Raw genomic sequence first — 21,358 nt, 5'->3', positions numbered from 1 at the left:
CTATTTGTGAGTTGTAAATTTAAATTTTTTAATGTACCACTTTGAAATACATTCAAAAACTCAATTTTACAATAATGATACAATACATAAATTATCTTTTTAAATTATAATTTTATCTGTATTAATAAGTGTAAGGTTCAAGTTGTGTTTGAACATTATATATATTTAAAAAAATATTTTCTGATAGTATGATATGATACCCTGCTTTTCCCCTCTTCTATTGTCAAGTTCAAGTTTTTGCACTGTGCTTTTGAGCTTGATACTGTAATAGAAACCTTGCCATAGAAAATCATGGTATAAAACTGAATGACATTTTGCAAAATGTAACTGGATGTAGTTTAATAATTATACTTCTCAATTACCTAATTAGTATAAGTGTCAGCAGTTTTTCAATCAATGTATATAAATTACAGAATAAACACTCCTGCAGTGAGCTGGCTCACACCTACTGTATTATAACCCATACCCATTTATTCCGCAACTCTCAATCTAAAAATAACCCAAGATAAATTTGATCTTTCTGTCAGACTTTAATGTCTCTTACTGGCTGACCAGTAGCTGGTGTCAGCAAGACAGCAGATCTGAAGCAAGTAAATGAGATGAAGCCCCTATTTTTCCTTGTTTTCTCCCTATAGCAGCAAAGTGGTGCAGTAGCAGTCAAAAGAGCAAATAGGGAGGAGCATAAAAACTGAGTCCAGTTATAGTTTTGATCAGACAGTGTCCTCAAATAATTGTGATGCTTTCATAGCTGTTTTATGCACACACTAACAAAAACTGTCCAAAATCCTCAATTGTTCCTTTGTCATTGCCTCCTTTACAGATGTCGCTTTGGTGTGAGTAATGGCATGCCCACGAAACAAAATATAACATGGGTATGCAGCTAAAAACAGCTTTGAGAATTGCTTTTTCCGGCTTAGGTGAATCTTCCTAACAGAATAAGTGTATATTGCGGAATTTAAACTGTAGGGGTGTTGTTTTCACTGTGGGTCCAATGACTGGGAAAGTGAGGTACATAGGATGGGCTTTAAGAGCTCTCTGCTAACAGCAGAGGTTCTCCTGGGACTTGTTCTTTAGACTCAAGCCTGATTTCACTCATCTAAAAGATAGCAAATATGTTAGCATGATCTGCATAATAATTGTGGCAAAGCCAGAGCTTGGTAGGAATGGGTAGTAATTTGAAGATTTAAAGCTATCACCTATCAGGTTCAGATACTGAGCTTGAGAAGGGAGGAGAATCACGGAGTTATGAGATAAAGTTCAACTGGCACCTGCTTCCCAAATCGTGTTGTTGACTTTAAAATAATGCAACTTCCAAAATAGTTTTGCCTTGTTCATTCATTGTATACCGCTGGCTGCATCTACAAGCTTCCTATCGTCATTATTCAAGGAAGAAACATGTCTTTGTGCTTTCAGATATCCTTGTCTTCCCCGTCCCCTTTTTTCATAGAAACCACCAAAATACTCAGTGGCATATAATATTGATTGTATTAAGTGTTTTAATAAAGTAATGAAATTAAATGGAAAAAATTTTTAACAGCACAGCTAGAAAATCTAACATTAAAGAAATACAGCGACATCTTTCAGTTCTATTTTTCCAGTAAATTTCCTCTCGACCTGTAAAAATTCTTAATTGCTGATTGGGAATTGGTTAAGGAACTTGACATATGAATTTTTATTTGGGATTGTGTTCTACAAAGTGTGCCACAACAGAGAAGACCCTCTTTCTTGCCCTGTAGGACAATCTTTGTTTTATTTTGTCCCCCCCCCCCCCCAATCAATTACAGCTGGCATATAGTGATCTGGTAGGGTTTCCAAGGCAAGAGAAGTTCAGAGGTTTGCCTTTGCAAAGCAACCCTGGATTTGCTTGATGTTCTCCTATCCAAATACTTGCCAGGGCCAACCCTGCTTAGCTTCTGAGATCTGACAAGATCAGGCAAGCTTAAGCTATGCAAGTCAGGATAAACTATATACTAGGCATTATTTTCCCCATATATTTCGTTAGGGAAGCTTCTTCTGAGAGAGAGTGACCTTTACTCCACTTGCTTGTGTACAGATCTGTCAGTCTGTGTGTCTTCCATATCTCCCCACTGGGAAACAAAGCAGCTTACATTTTCTTCTCTCCTCCATACTTGCAACAACCCTGGGAGGCCAACATTATAGACCATGACTGTCTCAAGGTTCCATGGCAGAGTGGTGACTTAAAACTGGGTCTCCCAAATCCTAGTCTGACACTCTAAGTGGGATGGTGTAGATTGAGGATTAAAGATGCCCAAGCAGTTACTTCCTATTCTGTCATTAATTTCCTGCATTGGTCTTTTGGATGCCTTTTTGTTTTTTCTTGCTCTGAGATAGCAAGAGTGAAGACTACAGTTGGGGGCAGAAGTTATTCTAGCAAAGCCTCCTCATCACCTTCATTGGTGCTGGACTTTTCCTGCTGATTGCTGTAAGGAGTTGCACTTAGCACATATCAATGGAATTAATGTTTTAAGTCCGCGTGTGTTAAGACTTGAGAGGAAGAAGAAATATCGCTTATCAGATTGTCTGTCATGTTTGTGCTCTGTGCACAACCTTATATTAAACATCATCTAGTGGTGATAGTTGTGGAGGCCTGCTGTTTCAGAGCATCCAATATGAAGCACTCTGATCTCTGTTCCTGCCGTTCTTGTGGAACTATAGATGGATATCTGGAGTGGGCCTGATAATCATGTGAAGGGGCTAAGAGCTACATTTTTAAGTTCCGTCTCTTTGATTCACCACCTCTCCTTTTCTCTTACTTTTTCTCCTGCATTACAGTTCTTTCTGGCTTTTAGTTCATAGTGCCAAACTTCCTTGGAGGTTTTGATAAGTAGAAAGGAAGAAAAGAATCAAGAAAAACATAGACAGCTAGGCCTGTTCACCTTATGTGCTGGTGTGCCTACCAGTGCATAACAAGCTTGAATCATCTTCCAAAACAATTGGACTGTCTGGCATCTCTCTCAGCCAGACTTACATTGAATGTCTTTCTTCAGTATTGTTGCTGCAATTGTCTTCTGAGCCTCCTTTAGAGAACATCATTATTGAAAACAGCTATTTCTTTATGCAATTTATACACTGCCCTTCCTCTTCTGGGCTCAGGGTAGTTTCCAACCTTCTTAGCATACAACATGCAAACACCATAATGTGACAACAAAAATAAATAAAATATAAATTTATCTTTAAATTGCTGGTTAGGATATATCTCGTATTTGTTTCAGAGTAAATACCCATCTACTTAAAACATACAACACTTTATCCTAGTGATGGGGGTTAATTCAACTAACAAGGAGGAAAAAGGAAAAGAAGGAGAGGGGAGGGAAAGAGAGAGTAGGGAAAGGAACGGTAAAACAGATAAGCAATGGGAAGGGACAATGGAGGAATGGGTAGGGAAGGGGGATTGGGAGGGTCTGTATGATGGAACACCACAGCTGCCTCAACCATATGCCTAACAGAACAGCTCTGTAAGAACAGGCCCTGTGGAATTGCAGTAGAACTCACAAGGCCCTGGTCTCCTCAGACAGAGCATTCCACCAGGACCGAAATAGCCCCAGCTCTGGTTGAGTCCAGCCAGACCTCTCTTAGGCTGGAATCACCAGCAGATTTTCATTTGCTGATCATAATGATCTTTGAGGGATGTACTGGGACAGGCAGTCCTGTAAGTACATGGGCCTCAGACCGTTTAGGGTTTTGAAGGTCTCAAGACTGTTTAGGGTTTTAAAGGTCATTACCAAGACCTTGAACCTGATCCAGTTCTTCACCTAGAGTCAGTGCACGCCCAAGGATAGTCCTGTGTAGAGGGAGTTACAGTAGTCTAACCTAGAGGTGACCATTGCATGGATCACTCTGTCTAGGGCAGCCTGAGATAGATAATATGCCATTTGTCTCCCCTGACATGGATGGTAAAACGCCAGGCAAATCCAACAGAACAAAACACTATACTCAAGGTTACAAATATTAGTAAACTATAATAGGATATAAACAGAAAGTACCAAGTCAGAGGCAAAATGCATCACATAGAAACATGCCTAATCTTAACTGCATCAGTAAAGATTAACTGCGTCAGGCGAGCCACATGTGTCACTTTAGCCTCCATTGATAATGAGACATCAAGGAGTCCAGCTAAACTCTGTATGGTTTGTACCACATTCAACTTCATATCATCTAGAGTAGGTAATTGGCAACCCTGTCGTGTGCCTCCCTCTCCCAGCCACAGGACTGCTGTCTTCCCTGGATTTAGTTTCAATCAGCTCTCTTTTACCCACTCCATAGTGGCCTCCAAACAAGTTTACTTTTTCCAAAATTATTTTAGCTATATGCTTAGTATCCAAGGGCTCACAGAGGGCAATTATGTCAGGTACTGGGAAACACTGGAGCAAAGTATTCTCCATAATCCTCAATTGAATATTAGATAAGCTGATATCTTTACTGAAACTGAAAGCCAATCAAAGCAGATTAAGTTTCAAAGGGAAAATTAGATGCACAAATGCATTTAAGGAGAGGAAAAATATGAACAATTTATATGCTTCTTATGAAAGGCTTGAGGCAGTTTCAACCAAACTATAAAGCAATAACTGCTTAGAATAATGCTCATAAACAGTTATTTGTTTGTTTATTAAATTTCTATACCGTCCCTCCCCTTTTGGGCTCGGGTCCATTCACAACAATTCATAAAAACAACATGCAATACAATCCAGTGTATAAACTATAAAACAGTAAATTCAGTTTAAAATCTAGAATTCCCAATAACTAAGATGGTGAAAACATCCCTTTTCCAGTGAGCTCAAAAAGATCTTAAAAGGGGGGCGGGGAGGATGGAAAAAGAAATTATCACCTGATGGAGGAGAGGCCAGAGATGGTAACCGTTGCTGCCTCAACCATATGCCATGTGGAACAGCTCTATCTTACAGGACCTGCAAAACTTTATTAGATTCTGCAGAGCCCTGGTCTCAGCAGAAAGAGCATTTCACCAGGCCAAAGCCAGGACCAAAAAAGTCCTGGCCCTGGTTGAGGCCTGCCGGACTTCCCTCAGGCCAAGGACCATATTGATAAACAGAGCTTCTGGCGGGGAACATAATGGGAGAAACGGTCTTGTAGGTATGTTGGTCCCAGACCATTTAGGGCTTTGTACATCAGTACTAAAACCCTGAACCTAATCCAGTACTCCATCTGGAGCCAGTGCAGCTGGCGGAGCACAGATTGAATGTGTGTCCATTGCGAGGTTCCAGTTAGGACCCTTGCTGCTTCATTCTGGACCAACTGGAGTTTCTGAAGCAAGCCCAAAGGTAGCCCTGTGTAAAGTGAGGTTCAGTAATCCAGCCTAGAGGTGACCGTTGCATGGATCACTGTGGCTGAGTCAGCTTGTGACGGATAGGGTGCCAGCTGTCTCACTAGCTGAAGGTGGTAAAATGCTGTATGAGGTATCCAGGTGCGCACCTAAACTCTTGATAGATGATGCAGCCACTAACTGTATACTGTCAAGGGATGGTAGGCTGACTTACCTGCCCCTTCCAACTCTGCCACAGGTGCTCTGTCTCTCCTGGATTTAATTTCAGCTGGCTCACTTTCATACATTCCATCATGGCCTCCAGACAATTGCCCAAAGCAACTGTAGCCGCATCCAGATTACTGTCAGGATGATGTTAGTGTGTGCTGTGACCTTGGCTCTTTCCTGCCTGGCTCTGTGCCTGGGTTGGGAGATTCCGGCTTGGTGTTATCTCTGCTTGACTGTGTGAAACTATTCTTTGTTTTAGTTCATGAGGTGGGAAAAGGGTTTTGCTACTGTATTAAACTGCTATCTGAGTTCTGGAGCTTTTAGAACTTGCATTGCTTGTCTTGACAATGACTGTCAGTACAATAAAGAACTTGTGAGAAGTTACTTTTGCCTGGACTTTTCTAGTTCGTTACATTTACAATCCATCATCAGATTTAACTGGGTGACATCAGCATAGTGGTGACAACTCAGTCTGAACCTTCAGATCAACCTGGCTAAAGGGTGCATATTGTTGTTAAATAATAATGGCAAGAGAATTGTCCATGCAGGACCCCTCACACCAGTTCATAGTTCCATGGAAGTTCTCTTACCAATTGCAACTGTCTGTCCTCGGTCATGGAGAAATGAGTGCAGCTTCAGAAGTTGAGGATCTTCCAAAGTCTTGGGATAGTAAAAGCCAGATGTGCTCACCTCAAATGGTTTGAGTGCACAGAAAGAGGATGCCCAGTAGAAAATGTGAGCAGTGGCTGGAGAAAGGCAATCTCAACACAGCCCATGAAGGATTTTAAAAATATGTGCTAACACTTTGGATTTGGTTCAAAAGATTTTTAGAATCCAATGCAGTCACTGCATAATAAGTTTGAATATTTTCTGCCTCCCTGTGACCGGAGGTGGTTAGCAATGTTCTGCACTAACTGAAAGCTTTGAGCCATCTTTAATGGGGGAGAATCATAAAAAGTGGGTTACATCAGTCTATTGTAGAAAAGCATGGATCAGTGTGGCAAGATCTCTCTTCTTTAGAAAGAAACACAGTCTCTGTAGCAAATGTATTTTCTAACATGCGCTCCTGACTACCATCAACACTTGTCTCTCCTGGAGCAAAATGAGCTTCGTAAGCACTCTAGATTCCTAGGCTGACAAGGCAGGTAGATTTCTACCCCTTCTATTGCACCATTCCCTTTTGCCTGCCATCATCATCTCTGTCACATCTGGATTCACTGTTTAGTTTTTGAACCTCATCTTCTCAAGCAAAGCATCTACGTAGCAAGTTGCATGCTTGCTCTGTCTCTCACGGTTTTATCCCACTCTTTCTCCAAGGAACTTGGGGCAGTGCACATGGGTTCTCGGTGTCCTCTTTATTCTCACTACCAGAGATATAAAATTTCTAAAAAAATTGAAGCCAAGGGGAACCCCCCAAGACATGTTCAGAAAAATTGAAATAGTTACTTTCCTAAAACAGCTTTGTTGCTTTAACAGAAAATGCATCATGTATAACTGAATATATAAATTTGTAAAAATTGACATATTATGGAATTTAAAAGTATAAATGCCTATGTTTTTACAAGTAAAATTACAAATATACTCAGTACTGAAACGCTAGTTGCAAAATAATTTACTCTGGACTATTTTAGCACATTTCATTCATTCCAAAAAATATCTATTACATTGGAAGTCTTTTCAGTCCATCTCCATATTTTCCCAGTGGGATTTTTTCCCAATAATCTGAGGACTCTTCCCCTCCCAATGTTTCCAGTGGAAAAATTGGGAAGAAAGTCCTCAGGTATTTTTATGTTAACATTCTGTTCATTTCAATAGAAAAAAAATCAGAGGAGTTCTTTTCAGTGCTCCCCCAAAGAAAACTCTTCCCCTGATACAGAATTAACAGATTCTATGATAAAGAATTAACAAAATCAGCTGATTATCTGAAATCAGTAGTAAAATAGATAAAATGCCAGATTTATCAAATTATTCAAAGGAGGTTCATGCATGCATTTTATAACTTCTGTGTTCCTTCATCTATGTGCTGAAACTATGCCTACAATTGCTACCAATTGCTTGGTAAGGAAAGTGTTCTATCTAGAGTTCTCTTATTGTTGGCTACAGGATTCGTAACATACACATTTGTATATCTAATGCACGGTCACCGTGGGTAAGTCAAATGATCTGCACAGTGGCATCACCCAGGGCTATGGCAGATAGTTCTGCAAAGCTGAGAAACCTCCAATGTTTGCAGAAGAATACAAAATGTGGGTTTAAAATAGCAAAGTACCAGCGACATCTCTGAATGTGCAAACATTACAAAAAGAAACCACAGAGTTCTTTGAGATTGGCCACAAGGGGATAGATGGGAGATGGAGGGCTGGGAGATGCTGGTATTGGGGTGGGGGGGGGGGGCATGGGGGCATTAAAAATGGAGAAAGGACCGGGATGATAGAGCAGTCCTCCCTTGCTATCAAATGTGTCCTTTTCATACTGTAATTCATTGGCAATGTGATTGTAATGCTATTTATAATTTGTGGTCTTGGTTGGTAGAGATTTGTATTACATATTCTTTGTAGCCGGAGAATCTTAAATCAGGTTTTTAGGCTGCTGGGGTAACTTGCCTTCTTAGCTTTTATCTGTGAAGTTCAGAAAGACAAGAACTTCATCTTCTCCATAATGGGAATCATTAGAGTTTCTATATCATACAAATCCATGTCCTTTAGTTGTTTCATATCCTGTCTGCTAATGGTGGCAGAACTAGATACTTCAAACCCTTCTTCAGAAAGCAAAGCAGTTAGATGATTTCGGTCTTTCAGTCAAAATTTAGGGACCTCATGAGGCTTAAAACATACTGGCATAGATTTCACAGCTGTTTTCTGCCGTTAAATACTACATTAACTGTCTTTCCCTGGATTTAGCACAATGTTATGCAGTACAATTAATGCTTACACTATTTTACATTAGTGTGCTCACTATTCCTGTATGTATGATTTCTTGCTAGTTACCCCTTTTATTCAAAACCTTTTTTGACCCTTTGATAGGGTATGTCTGTATTCAACAATGTCTGTTCTTCTGTTTTGGCCTCAATGCATTCTATGATTTGCCTTTCTAATTTTGCAAACAGCCAAGAAATTTCCATGATTAGACTTGGAAGACATCTGTGTTTCATCTCCTGGAGAATATATGTGATGACTAAATTGATTCTTCAGCTTCAACTGATCTCAGCCCCCCCCTTTCCCCCCCCCCCTCTCTTCTAGGAGCTGTGATTGGAGATGGACAGTCTGCGGTAGCCAGCAATATTGCCAATACCACCTATCGGCTTCAGTGGTGGGATTTCACGAAATTTGACTTACCTGAAATAAGCAATGGTAAGCTATAAAGGGAACTAGTACCTCACCCAAATTTCAGATGCAACTTGTTATGCAGAAGAGGCGGAGTAAAGGAGGCTGCTGTGCATTTGGGTCTCAGTCTTTAAATTTCTAATGTGATGTTCTCAGATTCTGAGATAAAGGGTGACCCTCTCCTAAAGGCCATTTTTGTACTGTAGTTGTTGTTTTTCAGTCTCTGCTTTTGCTTTACTACCATTGGAGGAGCTGGGGCACTGATCTTTCTTCTTTCCTAGGCCGTTTCTGCACGGGCAATTCATGGCGGCCTGGAGACGGTAAAAACACCGTCTCCCGGCCGCCATTCGCACGGGGGGCGCAGCTGCAACGCAGCCGCGCCGCCCTTGCGCTGCCCGGCCGGCCTGAAGGCGGCGTTTCCCCAGAGCGCTTCCCAGCGCTCTTTTTGGGGAAATGCCGGCATGAAGCCACTGCCGAGCGAACGGCAGCGGCTTCATGCCGCCTCCCCCACCCGGCACTCACCTTCTCCCCGGGCCTCCGGTGCTCGCGGGCCTGGGGACCTGGCTCCCTGGCCCTTCGCTTCAGGCGGCGCGGGCCATGAAGCATCCTCAGGAACCTCGGCGACGCACTGGCGCCCGCCTGGGACAGGTTGGTCGGCTGGGCGCCGGCGCTCCGCGGTGCCGGCTGCCCAGCTGCTTCAAGGACCGTCCATGCGGACGGTCCCAGCGTCTTCAGGTCGGCGCGCAATGCGCCGACCTCGCTGTTTCCGCCGCCGTGCGGAAACGGCCCTAGTGATTCATGTACATTAGGGACAAAGCAGAGAGGGAGAGGTTATCATGGGGCCAAATAGCCAGTCAGATTTGCTTCAATGATAACTCAAAGCCAGTGTTTTACTCTTTTACTAGTAGGGTAGGAAGAGAATGGCAAGAAGCAGCTGTATTGGCACAGCAACTGAGCTTATTCTACAGTGGGAATTCTCTTAATCTTACCAACTGGTGGTTTCACTGTCACACACCATGGCCAGATGAACGTTGTCCCAGATGCACATCAAAATGTTGACTATCTGTGTTATACTACTTTAAATGGGAACTGCTGTCACATGCACTGCACACCCATGCTAATGCAATTGGTCAGGCTACCTCAGACTTAAGAGCATCATGTCAATTGCACTGCTACCTGAGATGCATTCTCTCCCTCAGTGAGCTTTTTCATTCTCTTTCAAAACCTTTGAAAAATCAACAAAGGATGGATGCTTTTGGAGGATGTGTAAATGTTTGCAGAATTCAGACTCTACCCTTATTTGGTTCAACTTTTGTTTTCAAGTGTTATTTATAATTTTCTTTGTAAATGTTTGTTTCCCTTGTCTGTGTTTTGTCTGTCTTACATTTGTGATGGTGACCAAGAATAAATACATGCTCAGGATCATGTAAACTGAACTAGTTATATCTTAGCTGCTAAGAGATTCCAGGTATGTGCTCTATATCTTAAAAACACATAAGGACTCTAATACAAAAAGTCAGCCCACCTTTACTGTAATGGGTAGGCGACTTTTAATTAATATGTTATCTTACTACTTCTCAGGGAGATTATTCTTAACTCTTCATGGCAGTTAATATTTCAACATCTTCTATGATATGCTGTATAAAAGGACCTTTGCTGCAATGACTACAATATAGTAGTCCATACTCCTGGTGAGCTTTTTGCCACCATTATACTATATAACCCACACAGACACACACATTCCCTGGGGTCAGCAGGAAAGTTTTCTTCTCTGTTGGTTTTGATTCATTTTATGCTTTCCCGTGACATTTGAGTGCTATTTTATGGCAGCTTCTAATAGCCTTAACATGCTTTCTAAAAATGTTATTGATCTTTCTGCAAGCTGTTTATAAATTATAAGTTCCAAGCTACAGGAAAATAATTTGGTTCTTGAGGCACCATTTCAAATTGATACATGACTAAATTTGAAGTTTCACAGTTTTAATAAAGTATTTCTGCAATCTACTCTGTGTGTCTCACGATGCCTTAGGCCGGTTTCCTTTTAGGATCAATAGGGGACTCATGGCTAGATATGCAGTATGGAATGAAGCTAAGACAGAGAGTGATCATAAAGTCAGAAGATGAGAATGACAGGTAGACATTAAACTGGTAGACAAAAAATTTACAGATTTGGTCCCCTTTGCAAGGCTAGGGATCAGAGAGATGAGGTTTTATTCTTCTGGTGCCTTATAGTTGTTTTTTTGCTTGCCTTAATTTTATTTAAGTTTGAGATTTGTTTTATGTTTTATCATTGTCACACTCAGAAATTCCTCTAAGATACTACAGGTTGTCAGAGAATCAAATGTCAGACATGAAACTGTTTCATTGAACTAGGGCACACAGTTTTTGCTTTTGCTGCTAGCCTACACGCATTGTTTTTAGTGCAGTGGATTATCATTTCAGTTAAAGAATAGTCAAGTCTTTAACCACTTTGGTAACCAACGCTAACAACTTCTGTCTATAATAGTGAAATTAAGGATGATAAAACTGTGGAATTCTCTGGATTCATCTCAATTCATCCCCTAGTATGTATTTATTTATACTTATATTTATAGCCCGCCCTCCACCTGCATAGCAGTAGTTTCTATGACTTTATTTCATAACTGCACCAAAAGTAGCAAGTATGGAGAGGCAATATAGAGATTTGCTTTAATGGACACTTGTGAGTTGGTGTCAGCAATCTTGTTGAAAAATTAACATGTCACAGTAGCTATGTAGTAAGAGAGGCTGTCAGAAGAGTCAAATGCTAGACTTAAAAGCTGGCGTGACTCACAGCGTTAATCATTCCTGCTGGATTCATGCTTTCTGAATTCGAGAAAGCTGCATTTAGGAATGATGGATGAGGATGAGGATTTTAGTATAAAGGAAACTCCTTCAAAATATGGGAGGGAGAGAAATTGCAAAATGAGCAAAGGAACAAGAGTTGGAATGGGATTATTATGTCCTTCAAAGTGTATGTGAACTTATCCAGTGGTTGGAGTCTGTGGTGGGTACAGCCACAAAATGGCTGCTGCAAAGGGCAGGGCCAGCCACGTAAGAGCTGCCGTAGGAGACAGATCCCACCACACATGGTTGCTGCAGCTTAATAGGCAGGGACTGGGAAAGGTGTCACTGGGCACCATGGTGCTCATCAGGCACAATGTTGGAAACCCCTTGTTCTAAGGCAGGGGTAGGGAACCTGCGGCTCTCCAGATGTTCAGGAACTACAATTCCCATCAGCCCCTACCAGCATGGCCAATTGGCCATGCTGACAGAGGCTGATGGGAATTGTAGTTCCTGAACATCTGGAGAGCCGCAGGTTCCCTACCCCTGTTCTAAGGCTTTAAAAGGGAAGGATGAGTGATTAGCTGCAGATAGTTTTTCTTGGGGTGTACAGCTGCTATGCTTTACATTTTCAAATCATAAGATATAGATCAGTACCCTACAGCTTACATTTGCAGGGTATGTATAGAACTTAATATGCTGACAGGAAACTCTAGAGTGGATAACAGCACTTCTAATTTATCTTGAATAAGGCTCTGGGCTTCCTAGATGATTGACATGAATTGTGGAGTTATTGTTCTAGTTAGGTGACATGTATTTGTATTCAACAGCCATCCTAGGAGGATGGTGCATTCCAGCCTTCATTTTGGTTACAGCAAGATGTGATCGTTTTTAACTGTTTTGTTATTTTCTCTCCCTCATCCTCCCTGGCAACTTTTACTGAATCAAGATCCAAATGTGACTGCTTTTTTACATTTATAGCACAAGAGTGTCATAAGTCAAAGCTAAAATGAGATAATGCCACTTGAAGGCACTCTACGATACACAAGCAGCTTTTGATGTTTTTGAGTTCTTTTGCCTTTCATCTAATGAACAAGTGAGTGTGTAAACGAAAGTATAATGCTTACAGGAATGTGGGCATAAAGTATGATACAATTCCTTGTTTGCTGAGTTTCTTCTGGCACTTGTTCTGTGATCACCCTTGTGGAAAATCAGCCTGGGAAATCAAGCCATGCAGGTGTATATCTAGGATTTCTATTCCAATTCTCCTCCCAAGCTCAGAGAGCTAATCTGCAAATAGACAACTTAATGTATTATTTTCTCCCAGTTCTGTTTAATGACAGATTAAATAATCGAAGATGAGCAGTCCAGTCCAGATGAGTGGGAGTTGGGGGGGGGGGGGGTTGCTGCAGCAGCCGGGGGCCACTTCCAAAGGAGCTTTGGGCAATGCAGAAAGGAGGGAAATGTTAAAATCGAATCACCCATAGCCTAAACAAGCTTACAGCATACTTTTAGGTGGTATATGCCTGCAGCCACAGAGAATAGCATTCCCAGTAGAAGCTGACTAAAGGTGGCTCCCCTGCCCCCAGCACAAACATCTGCTTGGATGCCAGCATAGTTCTTCGGTAGTGCCCACTTCTGGGTTTGACTGCTACAGAGCTAGGCGGCACTTGAAGGCCAGCGCATCTGTCTTCTTTGCTGTCATTGGTGCCCCTTACACTACTAGCGGGGTAAACCTGCCAGCAAAACCCTCTGCCACGGCCAAGCACTGTTTCATCCCTCACCCACCAGTCTGGATTGGTCTGTTAATATGAACATTTTAAAGCAATACAGTAAAATATCTCCCCAAAGCTATCATGTAGGTTTTCATGTATCCCCTTCTCCATATCAGCTGCATGTTTCTATACAAGTTAGTAGAGTGAATACACTCTTTGAATTCCATGAGACAGATCTGATGAAAATCTTGTGGATTCTGGCAAGCTTTTCAGGACTTGCAGGAAGAAGTTTCAGTTTCCAACATGGGATTTTTACTCAATTTCTACAAATGGTATTACACAAAAGATGGTGTTTATATGGTGAGGTAATTTGTATTGCATCTCAACTATGCAATATGTTTATTGTAGCATCAAAGATAATTGATGATCTATGTAACTATTTCACCATGTTATGTGTAAATGGCCAGTGATTCATAAATGGCCGTATGTGATCATTATCTGATTATTAGACAGAAATCTCCTTTCCTGTGTTAATGCTAATGTTTATAAATGCTTTTTCTGTTAATGTATCACTAGGAAGATTGATAATAATGATAATAATTCATTTAAATAAAATTAATATGGAATGATAGGTGTTAAAATAAACAGCCAGTAAGAAAGCAGATTGCTGAAAGTGGATCAGTATCTTCTTTTTTGCCATCAAGTTACAGCCAGCTTATGACATCCCTGTAGGGTTTTCAAGGTACAAGATGTTCATAGGTGGTTTGTCTTTACCTTCCTCTGCATAGCAAACCTGGCATTACTTGGTGTTCCCCCTTCCTAATATTAACCAGGGCTGATGCTGCTTAGCTTCTGAAATCTGATAAGTTGGATTATTCTGGGCTATCAGTGTCACGAATGCCACTAATTCCAGAGTTGTCCTAAGAAATAGACTATGTCTCTTGTTGACCGTTTTGGATCTCTCCCAGTGTTTTAAGTATTCTCTGGTGTTCCTTACATTGGCATAGTTAACAGTACAAAAACCAGTAATGGAAAGACAGTTTCACTGCAATTTTCTTACAGTAGACAACTTTTCCTTTGCAAAAATATTTGTTGTAGGCCTAATTTAACCAAGAGAGACTGGTAAGGCAAAAAATTTCACATGCAACTTTGTGTACAATCATGGTCTTGTTTAAAATTATGTTGCAACCCATGCAACCCATGCGACATGGATATTTGTGCTTTCATTGTGCACTGGAGATACATAGCTCTTATGGTTATTTTGCTGGCAGGCTAACTAGGCCTTGTAAAATGGTGCCCCACCCCACAGCAGGAGAGCGAGTGGGGTGGGCAAATGGCAGCAGGTGAGCAATGAGTGAGTGGGGCAAGCAAGGTGAGTGAGCAGTGAGTGGCCAAATGCACCTCCCACGTGATCCAGGCAAGTGCCACAGGTGCCTGGGTCTCGAGTTCCCACATGTCCCCCCCCCCCCAGTATGCCATTGTATTTAGCTGCTTTTCATGACTTGCACAGTGACTGAAATGAACCCACCCTGTTTAATACAGACTTCTTTTAATGTTCCATGTAGATCCTTCACTTCTGTAAGCAGCTAGCTAGAATTGTGTGTGGCTTGTAGAGACTGCAGAGATATTTGAGCACCATAATCAGGAAGTTGTGCTATCTAATAACCTCTGAATTTGGTTGTGGTTGCAACAGCAAAGGGGACAAGTTCCTAAAGAGAACAAAGTTTTTGCATGCAGCCTATATGAGCCTGTGTAGGAAGTAAGAAGTCAGTTTAGCTTTGACTGAAACCTCATGCTGGCTCTGTGACAAAGGAAGCTGTTTGGACCAGTAGGGCAAGCTGAGTGAGGAAGTTCTCCTGAGTGAGGAGAAGAGGCTGAAGTACAGTAAGGTCAGAAACCATATGGCACAAGGAAGCTGTCAGGGGAAGGGGGGAATGACCAGAGTGTTGATTGGAGCACATCTTAGGGACCATACCTCTCCAGTCTTCTTCTACCTACACTAGCTTCCAGTTTGCTTCCAGGATCAATACAAAAAGTACTGATATTGACCTTTAAAGCCCGTAGCATAGAGCTAGGACCAACATAACTTAAGGACCGCCTTTCCCCATATGAACTTACCTGTTCACTCCAGTTATCTCCAGAGGCCCAGTTCAGTTGGCTGATGACTTTCTCTGTTGTGGCGCCAACACTTTGGAACTCCTTCCCCAATGAGATTTGTCTGTCTTCCTTCATTGGCATCTTTTACCAGCAGGCAAAGACCTTTTTGTTTCGTTTGGCATATCTCTAATAATGGTTATGGGCCCTCCTTTCTCATTGTAGTAGTGTTTGTTTGTCCATGTTCGCTGAATTATTTTATAATGTCAAATATTGATTTTAATTGTTCAAACATTTTAATGTTCTTGTGTGTTTCACCCTGGCTACCATAATCAAATGGAAAGGCAATATAAAAAATGTTTAAATAAAAATGAAATACAGACACAACAACAGACTTACCAAAAAACTATATAGAGATGTAAAATTTTTAGAAATGTTGAAGAAGGGAAAAATTTGTTGGGGTTTTTTTTTGAGGGGGGGAGGGAGATTTGCAATATTTGTAAAATGCAATATGTATAATTTAGTCAGCCTATAAAATTGTATTATTTGGCATATTTATGGAAGTTTAAAAGTATAAATATCTTTATTTTTTATAGGAAAAAATTCAGTTGGATTTTCTTTAAACTGTCTTGAGCCTGCCAAGGCTGGCATATAAATCAAATAATAAATGAAATATCTTAGAGAGTCAAAAGAGGTATCACTGCAGACATATTCGGATATTAAGCTACATGTTGAGACATGTCACTGTTTAATAATGTTTTGTCATTAAACACATCAGACATATTATTGCCAACATTTATTTATTTATTTGATTATATGGGGCTACATTTAAGGATCTTTTTATAGGGTTCCCCCAATTTTTCCATTGAAAAAATTCAGAAAATCTTTTTTCACATTCTACATTTGCAATGAATGACATGGTTTGTAAGACAAGGGGTTTTTTCACTGAGGCCGTTTCCGCACGGCCAAAAGCAGCGACGCGATGACGTCGCAAATTGCGACGCATACGAAAAAAAGCGTTCACACAGACAGGCGGAGCTGCGGGCGTCCGCAGCCCCGCAGAAATGTGACGGTTCGCACTGAAGCGCTGCGGAAGCGGCGTCTCGCGACGTTGCGCCTGCGCACTTGCGAAGCCGTGCAGGCCCGACGTCATGCCCACGCAGCAGTGCGATGGACAACGTGACTGCCCTGATGTCCTGCCCGTCCCCCATCTGTCAGTGCCTCCCCTCCCAGCTACTGTCAGTCCCAGTGCATGGGTCTGGGAAAGGTGCTTGGCCATGCAGGGAAAGCACCAGGGACAAACGTGTGTGTGTGTGGGGGGAAAAGGTGACCCAGCTTGGCCGTCTGGCAGTCGCCATTTTGAAGACGGCTCCCTTGCGGCTGTTCGCACGAGTGCGGCGTCGATGCGTCACAGGGGGAAAAAGAGTGGTTTAAAGCGTTTTCTGAATACGGCGTCTTCGCGCCGGTTTAGCGTTTCCGCGACGGCGCGAATGCGCACCTCCGCCGCTGCGTGTGCGAACGCTCTCGCTATGGCGGTTCTTTTACCGTTTCCACGACGTCATATTTCGCCCGTGCGGAAACGGCCTGAAAAAGAAAAAAGATATTTCATAGGAGGCTTTTTTGCAGTCATCTCAAAATTGTTGAATTTTTCAGATGGAAAAATTGGAAGGAAAAATTGGTGTGAAAAGTTTTATTTTCTGGACCCTAATATCTCTAGGGAACTGGGATACAAGGCAAAAGTAAAGGATAAAAAACTTTTAAAGACAGTAGACGGGAACAAAGGAAGGAGTGTTTAACATAGGGTGAACTAAATAGGGAGGTTTAAAGATAACTGAAACAGAGCAAGAAAAGTTATGAGGAAAGTAAGAATGCTAGATTGTAAAGATTACTTACAAAGAACCAGGATAGTTGAAGGAATGAGAACTGAACAGGCAATGGGAGAAAAAGCAGGGCTACAGGAAGCAGCATCAGAAGTATGGCGTCAAAAAATGGAAAGGCCAGGTAAAAGGTTGGGCAGAGGATAGGCTTCACAGTGAAGAACACAAGGGATTACAGGTGGTTGGTAAGAAAGGATAGGAAGGAATAAATTTCTTCCTTTCTGTGGAGGTGAGCGGATCATTCTACAAATTTTAAAATACCTGTGCAGCAGGGGATCATACTAAGAATAGCTTTATCAGAAAGTTAGAATAATGGTGAGGATATCTGTGAAATCTCCTTTTATGTCTATGGCCCTGACTTGTTTCCACCCTTCTGCTGAAGAGCTCAAAAAGCTTGCCTAATCCATTATGGACTAATATTGTGACTCACTTCACACATACACTGTCATTCTCAGGGTTCTAGCAAGGCAAAGTTTATTTCTGTCGGTCTTGTCTCACTCCATTTTCTTATCCTGTAGGACTAGGTTAATAATTCCAGAGTGAAACCTTCTCAAGTATAGTTATTACAGCCCAATCCAGATGTGGGGGGTGGGGAACGACCACTGGCTCACACTGACACATTAGCCCTCCTGGCTGGCATATTTTAGAGTTGTGCTGGAATCCAGTTGTAGGTCAGCACAGCTGGGAAGTTCCAAGGGCATTCCTGGAGGCAGAGCTGATGTTAGCTCCCACCAGGCTTTGACCCCAGAGACGTTTAGCCCTATGGATGGATGGGCTACCAGGGGATTTTGAGTTTTGCAAGTACAGCCTGAAGACAGAGCACTTTCAACCCAACAGAGAATGGGATACATTTTAGAATATAATGAAATGCTAATTATTAGTCTCAAGATAGGGATCCCCAATAGGCTGTGGGCAAAGCTTTTACTGCGTTGCTGAAGAAGTGGAAATTATCCCATGAAGCAGGAGAACACGGGGAAACCTGTCCTACTAAATATTTGACTGTGGATTATATAAAAGTTACAAGATACTTTTCTTCCATAAGGACTTTGAAGGAGTAGTTGCAATTTGAACTGCATTTGGATTGTGTATTGTCCTTTTAAAATATGTGTATGGATATGTATTAGATGTTTAAGGGTTGTTGATTGCACTTAGTATTAAATATTGCACTGTTTGTTATTGTTTCATGCTTTTGTAGCCTGGATATAATTATTTGGTTCTTCCCCTACATTTCATCAGGATTATAAACATAATAGGGAGAGAGGGAGAAGAGATTAGAAAAGGCATTCTGAAAAAGAAAGATGGGAGGGAGGCCATGAAGGAGTGATGTGGAGGTATTTGTTTGGGTAGATGGAATAACCAGAGCACCAGTTTACATTTTAGCAGTCAATACAGAGAAGAAAAGTGGACCTTGAAGTGCTAGAACTTGGTACTAGCTTGGTCTTTGAAGAACTGAGATGTGCTAACTCATTTGTATTTACTGTGCCTTTCAGATCAGCGATCATGTTCAGTTATCAGATGTTGCTAGTTGTGCTAGCGTTGCAGATTATCTAATTTTAAGAGTATTAACCACAAACATCTACAAGTTATTATAGATGGCATCCCTTCAGAATTTGTGATAATCTAAGCTCTGTATTGTCTGTTATTTTGAAACATGCAGCATTGCCTTGTCAACAGCAGCAACCTGTGAAATGGAGAGCCAGTAAAGACTTTTTTTAATGTTGTTGCTTAATTTTTGGAAATAGGAACATTTGTGTACATATATGTCAGAGACTAAAGTGCTTTAGTTATCCTCAGTGGTGGGATATGTGTGCTCCTCAGGTTCTTGAAAACATACCTACATGTTTTCATGTAGATATACCTTCTTGAAAACATACCTGCATTTTGAATAAATGTATAAAACATACCTGCATTTTGAATAAATTTATATTCCAGGAAAACAGTCAAAATTCTGAACACTTTGGACAAACTTTTTGTATAGTATGTCTGTTTTAAAAATTATATCTGCTATCTCTTGCATTCCAGCTTTAATTTCTGGTCCTTCTCTTTCATTGCAGCCTCTGTGAACGTGCTAGTGCAGAATTGCAAGATATACAATGATGCCAGTTGTGATATTTCTGCAGATGGGCAGCTTCTAGCAGCATTCATTCCTAGCAGTCAGCGCGGCTTTCCTGATGAAGGAATACTGGCAGTGTATTCTCTTGCACCACACAACTTGGGAGAGATGCTGTACACAAAACGATTTGGTAAGATGGTATCGAGTGAAATCTGACCCTTCGCTACCAGTCACTTAGAATTGCAGCTACAAGGAAATGTTTGATGGCTTTGAACCCAGATTGCATGAAAGGGTATATGATGCTGAGTCCAGATAACTGTATGCTATCTCTTTGAAAAGTTCACCTAGATAATAGTAGAGCAGCATAGTGGTGTTGTAGGCTGACATGACTAATAATGGTGAATGGATCTTTCAGGTTTCTAATCAGCTCTTTAGCAATCTTTTCACGGTGGTTCTTTTTACAAGGATTAGTTGAACAAGACTGATAGCCTGAGTTACCAGACTCAGGGAAGGTGGGAAACATAATGTAAGAAATTGTTTGCAGTGCCCTAATGGGGAAACCCCCCCAATAACCTATTGTGTATTTCATTCCCAGGCCCCAACGCCATTTCTGTGAGCCTGTCCCCAATGGGCAGGTATGTCATGGTAGGATTGGCTTCCCGCCGTATCTTGCTTCACCCTTCCACAGAACACATGGTGGCTCAGGTCTTCAGGCTTCAGCAGCCGCATGGAGGAGAAACCTCAATGAGAGTGAGTTATAGTATATCTGCTTCTCTAGTCTTTTGTCTGCATCTTTTCAACTATCTTGTGGCACTGGCTTTCATTGTCTGATGTCTTGGCTTCACTCCAGCAATGTAAAATCTTTACAGGTAATACATAAGAAGAATTAATGGCTTCATAAAGTGACTGTTCTGAATCTGCGTAAAATGGTACTTGAAATTATATTGCTATCAGCTAAATGTTTGGGTCCCTTGAACTGGATGGCCCAGGCTATCCTGAGCTCATTAGATCTTGGAAGCTAAGCAGTGTCAATTCTGGTTAGTATTTGGATGGGAGACTACCAAGGAACTCCATCATTGCTACACAGAAGCAGGCGATGGCAAGCCACCTGTGAGCATCTCTTGCCCTGAAAATCCTATGGGGTCGTTGCAAGTCAGATGTGACTTGATGGCTGTTCCTGTCACTACCTGTGAATGCTTGAGGGAATGTGTTATGTTTCTTATGATAGTGTTCTGTGCTGGGGGTCATGATGGTTCAGTCTAAACCAGGGGGCTGTTTGGCCATGGGCTTAGAGGATGTCCTTGGATAAATCATTCTCTCTCTCAGTTCTAATCATCCTTCTATAAAAAAAGAAATAGCACATTCCTAGTGTTTTTTAGAAGCATGAAAGGTTAATTGTAAAGTGCTATATAAATAGTATTTTTGTTCCAAGGTTCTGTGTGCTTTCTGATTCTCTGCTTGTAATCAATGTTGCTTTCATTGCCAGTAAACTCAGTCAGTCAGCATAGCATTTTTAGGGAACCATGTCTCAGTATGATTGCTTCTTGCCCTGACTGCTTAAGATAAACCAACTGACTAAACTGGGAATTGTCCAGACGCTTTTTCAACACAGTTCTGCAACTGATATCTCATTTGTGGGGTTTAATATGTTTTGCCAATTTTAAAACTTTGGCCTGGAAAATAGTAAGGGCTCTTTGGAAATAGTCAAAGTCACGCTTTCAGAGAGTCAGCATGGGCAGACAGCATTTCTAACCCATAGCATGAAATCACTATGTCCAAAGGTGGATCTGGGAGCCATGGTGAAGGCCTTTATGGCTAGGGGTCTGAGTTCCTGGGAGCCATTGATCAGTCAGATCTGTGACTGGTGAAATCAATTAATTAATTAGGAGACCCTCTTGCTATCCAGATGACAAGGAGGATCAGAGAGATAAAATGGTAGGATTTGTCTGCAAGCTAAACACTCCCATTTCTCACAGATGACAAGGTTC

General features: G+C 41.5%; 1 protein-coding gene across 5 annotated transcripts in view; it reads left to right on the top strand.

The window, feature by feature from the left end:
* AMBRA1 (autophagy and beclin 1 regulator 1) overlaps positions 1-21,358 on the top strand; it is a 191,761-nt gene that overhangs the window by 96,280 nt on the left and 74,123 nt on the right. For 4 of the 5 annotated variants that reach the window (XM_048485240.1, XM_048485237.1, XM_048485238.1 and 1 more), the window contains 3 exons: positions 8,746-8,856; positions 19,372-19,560; positions 19,966-20,120. In XM_048485240.1, the coding sequence (XP_048341197.1) occupies positions 8,746-8,856; positions 19,372-19,560; positions 19,966-20,120 (455 nt within the window). The remainder of the gene's footprint in view (positions 1-8,745; positions 8,857-19,371; positions 19,561-19,965; positions 20,121-21,358) is intronic. The other variant, XM_048485239.1, reaches the window with a different exon arrangement.

Source organism: Sphaerodactylus townsendi, linkage group LG02 (genome assembly GCF_021028975.2).
Source record: "Sphaerodactylus townsendi isolate TG3544 linkage group LG02, MPM_Stown_v2.3, whole genome shotgun sequence".
Taxonomy (NCBI): Eukaryota; Metazoa; Chordata; class Lepidosauria; order Squamata; family Sphaerodactylidae; genus Sphaerodactylus; species Sphaerodactylus townsendi.
The sequence above is the reverse complement of the archived record's forward strand: the minus strand, read 5'-3'. Positions and strand labels throughout refer to the sequence as shown.